At 36.4% G+C, this 9587-nt stretch overlaps 1 protein-coding gene across 1 annotated transcript in view; it reads right to left on the reverse strand.

The window, feature by feature from the left end:
• The window catches only part of LOC150082047 (ubiquitin-fold modifier 1), a 33097-nt gene extending 23727 nt beyond the window's left edge, over positions 1–9370 (reverse strand). The window contains exons 1-2 of the mRNA XM_090379937.1: positions 9338–9370; positions 9156–9212 (exon numbers count right to left, since the gene is read on the reverse strand). Of these exons, the coding sequence (XP_090236063.1) occupies positions 9156–9212; positions 9338–9339 (59 nt within the window). The 5' untranslated portion in view covers positions 9340–9370. The remainder of the gene's footprint in view (positions 1–9155; positions 9213–9337) is intronic.
• Positions 9371–9587: the final 217 nt, after the last annotated feature.

The raw sequence follows: 9587 nt of genomic DNA on the forward strand, positions 1-9587 counted from the left end.
ACATGCTTTCATTATTCATGTTTTTACATATCCACAGATTTAATTGTTTCATGAGGAACATCACCATTGGTTCAATCAGGTAGTTAACTGCTCCCTTTCCACTACACAATGTTGATTTATTGATCGTACTATGAGCTTAGTCTGTAAATAAGTTTTAAATCAATCAAAAATATGGCTGGAAAAAGAAGTGAATCTTAAGATTAAAAATAAAAACTTGAATAAAGACCACAGGTGAAACTATGAGGTATGACAAGTGCACTTGGGCACAATGTATCAGACACAAACACAAGTTATTTCAATAATTGAATAAATAATTCTTTATTGCCTTCTTTGTCTCATGTCACGTGAATAAAATTTATTTTTTAGGGTGTAAATATGTGAACAGATAACCCACTTACTAGCAACCAGTGCCAATAGCTGCATATATCCCTTATGGAGTTCTGAGCACCTATGCTGATTGCTGACAGCAGGAATAGACATCCTATATATTTCTTATATTTTTCAATTTATTGTAATTATTTGTAATTCTTTTTTGTTTATTTGTGGATACATTAAAATAAATAAACAGCTACAAAATATTTCTTTCCTGATACACACATTTCCTAATAAGGTATTCTTCTTTTGCTTATGAAAAAGTGAGGAAAAGACCTAGAAAATCCCTTTCTTTAGAATTGGTTGTTCTGAATTAATTTCAGAGTTCAGAAGAGCACTGATATTCAATGGGACTATGATTCTACAGCAAGATCTATTCATGAAAGTGCTGATGCAATTTATAAGCACACTCAATTTGATATAAAAAAAAAAAAAATGCAAAGACAGCGGAAACATTACCTGAGCATCAAAACCCACAGAGTATGCTTTTGAAGGGTCATTCAAAAGATGAATTTATATGAAGAAAGCACAAATGTTACAAAGAAAACCAATGCTTTTTTTCTGTAAGGATGGGGTTGGGGGTTTGACTGCTTTAAGAACTTCCATGCATTCCACAATCTCCAGATGACTAGTGAGGCCATAGCTCACATTACTGTTAAGAATTTTCTACACTCTCCAAAGCAAAGCTTGGGGAAAGATGTTAGTGAAAGTATGACTGGAAATACACTATTCCTGTGTACCCCCAGTCATGCTTTTATTTCCATTTAAGAAGACAGCACTTGGATTTAAAACTGCCAAAGATAGGTATATACCAGGCATCGGCAACCCAGGGCATCTGAGCCATCAGGTGATGCGTGGGAAATATTTTTTGTGGCACATTGATGGTATGATACTGTCTGTTTATTTCTATGTTCTAAAATGGCAAAATAGCCTTAATTATTTAGGACGCCTGCCTAAGTAGCATTCACATTCTGGACAATGCTCCTAGTCATTCATCAAATGTTGCTGATCACAGTGAAAATACATTTAGGTGTTGTTCCTTCTTCCTAACCACCACAATGTTTCTCCAAATGTGAATCAAGGAGATTACAGAAACTTTCAAAGATTTATTCATCTATATCAAACAAGGCATGTGATGTAAATAATGCTCTGGGGGATTCTGGTGCTAGTTTTAGCATAAAAATGAGATAATTCTTAGGATGAAACTGCTCCATACTGCAGAGCTGTAACTAGGGAAAGAAAATGGAACATTGTCAAAAGTCAGAGGCTGAAAAACACAGGATTTAAAATAATATATTTATTTACTGTTACTTTTTTAATTTTAAAATACTTTTAAAATGGGCACATTATGCATCTTACAGTATTTCATTATTCATTTAAGGTTTGACACTTTAGTCCTAAATTTTATTTTTAGTCATTGTTAATTTATAATTCTTATTTATGGGCAGTTAGGGGGTGCAAAATTTTTATTTTCCCAGGTGCAGGAACACCTAGTTATGGCTCTGTCATACTGTAAGTATGATGTGTGGAAGAAACTCTGGCCTGAGCTGTAAGGATGTCAGAAACTGTGTAGAGAATGGTGTTACTGATGAAAAGAAAGCCATTTGAAGTTCTAGATAGTCTATAAAGAAAACTTGAATAAGTGCTTGAATAACAAAGATCTAGGTTAATGCAACAGAGGGTAATTAAAAGTCAAGTTATGAAGAAACTGAACCTATGAATATCCCCCCCCCCAACAATGAAGGTCACAGGATTTTAAACTGATTGACAGTGCCACTACCCCTTCGGGAAACAAGGCACAGACCTCACAAGAAGTTCCAAGGTTCAATGCAAGAGACTGGAAATGTCCTGAAATAAACATAAAATGGGTGATAATCAGAAACAATTCAGAAGTTCACGGTTGCAATTTGGTAATACCTCCTGATGGAAATTAAGAGGAATTTTTAAATCGCTATAATGATGGGATCAGAAATTTATGATAAAATGCAATTTTCAGATGACTTAGCTTTAATAGATACATTTTCTCACATCCTTTCTCTTCACACAAAAATGGTCAATACTTATTTCAGTGCATATTAAATTTAAAGTGTGCTGGAAACTGTTTATTGATGAAATTGTGTCTACAAATGAGACTGAAAATGTACTACTTTATCTGTAGGGTTGACCAGAGTGCTGCAAGGTGGCTATAACTAATTCAATGCGCCACAGACTTCAAAAGGTTATAGAATGCTTCATTATTTGCCAAATTTTGTACGTAGAAAGCCATGTTGAGTTATCTGATGACTTTAAAAAATATTTTGATTTTTTCTACATGAAGCATTTGATAGATAAATAAATAGATATTTATTGTGAAGTAGAGTTACAGCACAATATCCCATTATGGCTTAAAAAATTTTTCAATTTGAATTAAATTTTTGGTAAAACCTATTTTGTGTATAACATTTATCTTCAAGTTATTCAAAATAGGGTAGGGTAAAAAAGCCTAACAGCATTTTAAAAAGCAAGCTTTAAAACAAATAAAAAAACACCTCCATTTCTAATCTTCTTTCAGCTCTGTAATCAAGTCAGACACATAGCGGAAAGATCATCATAGGTAGAACCCATTGCAGTGAGAAATTCAGCCATGTGTCCGAGTTGAAAATAGAGCTCAAAGAGAATCCAAAACATCATACAATTTATTGTACAGTTATCAAGAATATGGAGTTAAATGTTTTTACTGGTTTCAGTTCTGTAACAATATAAAATAAAATATATTCCAAGAAGATCATACTCATAACCATAAGATAAAACCATAGAACAGTATGTTGCATTCCTTTTTTGGAATTTTCTTATCTTATTTTAACTCACCCATTTCTTTAAAATGCTTTTAGGCTTTTATTTATCTCACTGCATTCTGAATCGATCAAATGCGAGTAAACAAAGTACATTTTACTAAAAATTTTTGATTATTTTCACTATATTGTATGATGAGACTGACTAAGTTCAATGAACTTTGCCAGTCTGATATTCACCTGTTGACGTGCTTTTTTTTTTTTTTTGCATTTGTTATGAAAATTATTAAATCAAGATACAGGTCAATACTGTCAAACCCATAAGAACGGGCTGGAACACATAACTTCCTATACCAAACTAGCTGATAAAATTTAAATCATATTTCCATTACAATTTTAAAAAATATAAATTTTTTTTTCTCTAAGAATACTTATTATTATATATTTGGATGTGCTTCATTTGTAACATTAAAATGTTGAAATTAATAAATATGTATACTTCCACAGCTTAATTGTTTTTCAGAAGGAACCCTACCTTGAATTTTTGTCAAAGTTGTCTGCTGGCTATAAGGTCAGAAATACCTGTTCTAATATGATCAGTGTCCAGTGGCAGACTAAGGAAAAATTGGGCCCTATGCAAGATTCTCATTTCGGGACCCACCTTGGGTTGCCACCTTTCAGAAATTGTAATGGAGGACACAGTTGAATGGGTTAAAAAAGGTCTTCTATTACTAAATATAAAAATACAAGTCTTGTATTATGTTGAAAGCTAAAAAGAGTCCTCTGCCTATAAAAATTTATACTATAAAAAATGTTTAATAAAACCGTTTTACGGGCCCCAAAAAATTACAAGCCCTAGGCAGTTGCCTAGTCTTCTTAGGCCAAAGTCCATCCCTGTCAGCGTCACAAAAACTACCCCACACTAAAAGTTATTAAAAATATAAAAATTTGCTAGTACACTGTAATAAAACAGGCTGCAAGTTGGAAGCAAAAATAAGCAAGACAACACCCACTGAAGTGTTCAGTGTGATATACATGCTATTATTAATTACAAAAGAAGAACAAATGGCAATGAATCAGATTGTCAGAAAGGATTTTAAGATGCTTAGACCATGTATGCAAATAGCATATATCGAAATGAATGAGTTTGAATAGGGTTGCATGATCGAGTTCTGTGATGCTAGGGGTTCATTCAACAAACTACTGTTCATGTTGAATGATAATTTAGGGCAGCATTCCTTTCTGGATAGCAGGACACACCCATCATCTGGGTTATTGAGTACTTGGGCACACAACAGTGTAAGATTCAAATAATATCCTGGACAATTGCAACTGACTGATTTGCTTCTCTGAAAGGGGGATGATGTTAATTCAATGGAGCTCGAATTTAGATGTCCTGAATTCAACAAACTCAATTGAAATTCTTAAATTTCCTTAAAATTAAGCAATTTAAAAAAAATAATGCAATCCACTTGAAATGTTAATATACAGAATAAATAATGTAACCTTAAGGTGAGTATTTTTTTTTTTTAAATACTCACCTTAAGAGTTCACCTTAATACTCAGCTGACGAGTTCATGGACAGAAAAGTGACTTTCTCATTAAAAACAGAATTTTCCAAGAAGTACAATTCTACCTCCACTTTGGAGGTGGTAGATGACTTTCATCAACCGGTGAAATACCACCACTTTGCTTATTGGAGGCTTGAAGTGGTGAAACCCATGTTTAGTCTCTAGAGCAAAGTTTCCGGCATTCCCCCCCCATACTTCTCCTTCAACCCATGTACGGTACTAAGTACTATAGGTTTTGATACCTTTCGTGTTTGGGATTTTCATAAAAAAAAAAAAAAAAAACTGCTAGTTTCTTTTGTTTTTATAATTTGGTAAAACTTTTAATGAAATACTCAAGAAAACTGTTTTGAAACGATATACCTTAAAAAAGATACCACACAAGTATTATAATTTTTCCCGGATTTAATATTTAAGTGGCTTACGTCTTAATATGTACCAACTTCAATTGGTGATCTTTATGGCTGCATTAGCATTAGTAGAGGCATTTGATGCAAGAAAGTAAGCTTATGCAGCATCAGCCAAAAAAAAAAAAAAAAAAACCACTTCCACTTCACCCCTCTATTCGTTCGAAATAACTGTCCAGTTGAGCCTTAAACTTATTTAGGCTATCAAATTCCACGACAAAGGATGGAAGTCTGTTCCACCAACCAACCACCTGCTGGCTAAAGGCAAATTTCCGCACGTCTATCCTACATCTGTCTTTTCTCAATTTGAATTTATGCACCCTCAGTTGATTATTCTGAGCAAGAGGAAGAATCCCATCAGCATTGAGCATGCTCAAACCATTCAAGGCTTTATACACTTCTATCAGATCACCTCGCTGGTGCCTAGTCTCCAGACACTGTAATTTGAAAAACTTAAGCCTTTCTTCGTAAGAGCACCCCTTTGTTCCATTCACTAATCTTGTTGCTTTTTCTCTGTACTCGTTCCAGCAGCTCTACATCCTTCTTGAAATGAGGCCTCCAGACCTGTATACAGTACTCTAGGTGTGGCCTGACCATTGCCTTATACAAGGGAATAATCACCACCTTATCCCTGCTAGAAAAATTCCTATATATCATTGACAATACACCATGAGCTACTCTTGCAGCCCGTATGCACTGCTCAGAGAACTTCATATCTGCCTGCACAACTACCCCCAAGTCCCTTTCATTCTCTACCACTGTCAGTGTAGTACCACAGAGTTGATACGTTGCTCTGGGGTTGCTGTTTCCCATATGTAGTACTTTACGTTTGTCAATGTTAAACTTCATTTGCCACCTCTCAGCCCATCTGCTCAACCTTTCCAGATCCTGTTGCAGCAGCATAGTGTCAGTAGTGTCCTTGACATCCCTGCCATCCTTCGTATCGTCTGCAAACATGGACAGTAAACTTGATATACCATCATCAATATCATTTATAAATACAGAAAACAATAATGGACCCAACACTGAACCCTAAGGGACTCCACTAATAACATTAGTCCACGATGAGCAGTGTCCATTGATTACCACTCTCTGTCTTCTCCCCCTCAACCACCCCTTTATCCATAGCAGCAATTTGCCTCCAATGCCACACTGCTCCAATTTGTGCAGCAGTCTTCCATGTGCAACAGTATCAAAAGCCTTTCTAAGATCCAAGTATATAATATCAGTTATTCCCTGCATCCAGTTCTTTTGTGACTGCATCATAGTATCCAATCAAACTGGTCAGGCAAGACTTCCCCTTAACAAAACCATGCTGTGTCCGAGCTATAACTGAAGTCTTGTCTAGATGATCCTGCAGTGCTTCTTTAACCAGTGCCTCTATTAATTTTCCTGGAACAGAAGTTAAACTCACAGTTCTATAATTACTTGTGTCAGCCTTTGATCCTCCTTTGTGAATTGGGGTCATATTTGCACATCTCCAGTCTGTGAGTACCTCCCCTGAGTCCAACAAAGCTCTCATAATTATGGCTAAGGGTTTGCTTACTTCCTTTGCTGCCTCCTTTAATATATCTGGATAGATCCCATCCACCCCAGGTGCCTTTCTTGTGTTTATCTTCAACAATTTCTCCTCCACTTTACTTTCAGTTATTACAAGATTCTCTAGCTTACTGCCAGAGTTGAATACACATCCGGCATTCCCCTCGCTGAACATCTCCTCATGTGTGAATGTTGATGGAAAATATTCATTTAGTTTGTTAGCTACCTGAGCAGGATCATCAACAGTTGACCCAGCAATATCAAGTGGACCAATCTGATTCATTCCCTTCCTTCTAGAGTTTACATAAGTAAAGAACTCTTTGCTGTTTTTCTTTGCATCCCTTGCCAAAGATTTCTCGTAATCTGCCGTCGCCTGCCTAACCTCCTTTGTAACTTGGTTACAGATCAACTTGTATCTATCATAGGCTTCTGTATCATGTGTTAATTTGTATGTATCCCATGCATTTTTCTTCTCTGCCATATGTCTCATTAGTTCATCTGACATCCATTTAGGCCTAAACCTTGAACAATATTTCTTAGTTGGTATGTAAAGCCTAGTAGCTTCCAAGATAAGTTCTTTGAATGCTTACCATTTTGAATTTGCTGTTGGTAACATCATCAGTTGGTCCCACTGTATAGAATTTAAATACTGTCTCAGTCCATCGTAGTCGCCTTTTCCCCTAATGGTAGTTACCTCTTTGAGTAAATCCCACTTCAGCACACTGTGATCACTGCCACCTAGTGGTTCATTTATCTGCAGATTCTTAATGCATGAAGAATCACTACTGATAATCAAATCAAGAGTATTACTCCCTCTAGCTGCCTCCCGAACATGCTGATGTAGAAAACAATCATCCAATAAATCCACAAAAGCCTTGCTAGTGAATGTTGATGCTGTGACCAGTCCCCAAATTCCAGTCAATATCTGGGAAATTAAAATCCCCCATTATAAGACTCTCTGATTTACTGGCCCACTATATTTCCCTGTACAGTTTCTTATTATACTCATCAGAGTCATTAGGCCTATAGCACACTCCTACTCTCAATTTTGATCTCCCAATGCTTATGTCACACCAAACTGACTTGACACTGCACTGTCCAGCGATGTCGACTGGCTTCACTTCCTTGGATTTTATGTGTTTCTTAACTAATAGCATAACCCCTCCTCCCTTCCTATCCTGTCTGTAGACGTTGTACTCCCCAAATTCCAGTTCTGCATTCCTTATATCTGTGTGACACCACGTCTCTGAAATCCCGACAATATCTGCCTTTGATGTTTTGAGCAATACCTCAAATTCATCAAATTTATTTACTAAACTCCTAGCATTGGTGTACATGCACCTGTTTCTATTCTTAGCTTCCCTAACACAACCCATGTGTTTACTTGTACCGCAATGACTCCCAGCAGTCTCTGAAATATCCTGCATCTTGTTTTTCAGATTTCTGCTCATTCCAATAGAAGCAATGCAAGAATTTTTTTTTCCCTCTACCAGTGGCTGCTGCTAATCTATTAGTCTTTGTCTCCCTCCAAGCTAGCAGTTTTCCGACCCACCTAACACTGCCTTGATAGCATCAGCAAATATTCTTGCACCCTTTCTATTTAAGTGTATCCCATCCCTGTAGAAGCAGTCTCTCCTGTTAACAAGTACAGTCCAGGCTGAAAAAAATTCTACCCCTTGAGCCTTGCACAATCTTTCCAGGGCTGAATTGATTGACAAGGCTCTCATCATATACTCCCTCCTATTGTGTCTGGGCAGAATTGCAGACACTTTCAAATTCAACCCTAATTCACGGCTTTTTTTCAACAGTGACCTGTACTTGTTAAGTAATTCTGCCGGTCTCCTACTCTTGATATCATTACTGCCAACGTGTACAACTATATCACCTTTTGTGCCCTTAAAAAATGATATCCGCTCTACGTCATCAACCTTTGCCCCTGGCAGACATACCCTGGTCCTGTTCCACCTATCCTTTTTACAAAGCATATTCCCCGTTTCCCTGACAATAGAGTCACTAACAACCACTAGTTCCTGTGGGACCAGCGTATTATAATTTTTCCCAAATTTAATATTTAAGTGGCTTACGTCTTAATATGTACCAACTTCAATTGGTGATCTTTATAGCTATATCAGTAACTGTTAACAAAATAATGTCCCACTGAACTCACAATTTTCAAAAGTGGCATATGTTAAACTCATCTAAAGAATGTCTGTATTCATCACAGAACACAGGCCCTTAACAATGTAGTTGAGGGCCTGTGTAGAAGCGTTCTGAGAATTGTAAAAAATCAATATTGGATAAGAATCATTTCTGCATCAGCTGATATGATAAAATTAAGCACCACAGTAAAAGACCAGATAAGCCTGCATGACGAATACCAATGTATGAAAACTGATATGTTATATGCTCACAACATAAGATTAATGTGTAAGAAAATAATAGTCTGCGTAAGAGGAGCGAATAAGCTATTGGCACATAAACAACATGTCAATACTTACACCTTGAACGGTAATTTGGGATCCGACGTTAGAGTGATTTTGAACGTCACTTTAGACCTGTAACAAAAAAGCCAGTTATTTTTTAAATATTACAGAGATCGACGTCACCTAGCAGAGCAAAACTACATAAATCCTTCCATTTTTAATTAAAGAGTAACTTTACATTTACCAAACATACTTACATATCGCTGACAGACGAAACGACGTGTAACTCTGCAAAAGAGAGACTGCAGCGCCATCCCGTGCATACTAAAATATTTTAATTCGTGCTCTTTCGTTATGTAAAATTATTCAAATCGAACTTATAATTTCGAGGACACTTCGAGAGAGAGGATTAACACTTGGTTTTTATTTACCTCATCAAGGTCAATTGGATGCTCCGCACGAGGGCTCCAATCTAGGGACCAAATCCAGGGAACCATCAAAGTCCAA

The sequence above is a fragment of the Mastigoproctus giganteus genome, chromosome 8 (genome assembly GCF_048544385.1).
Source record: "Mastigoproctus giganteus isolate SK-2022 chromosome 8, ASM4854438v1, whole genome shotgun sequence".
In the NCBI taxonomy this organism is placed as follows: Eukaryota; Metazoa; Arthropoda; class Arachnida; order Uropygi; family Thelyphonidae; genus Mastigoproctus; species Mastigoproctus giganteus.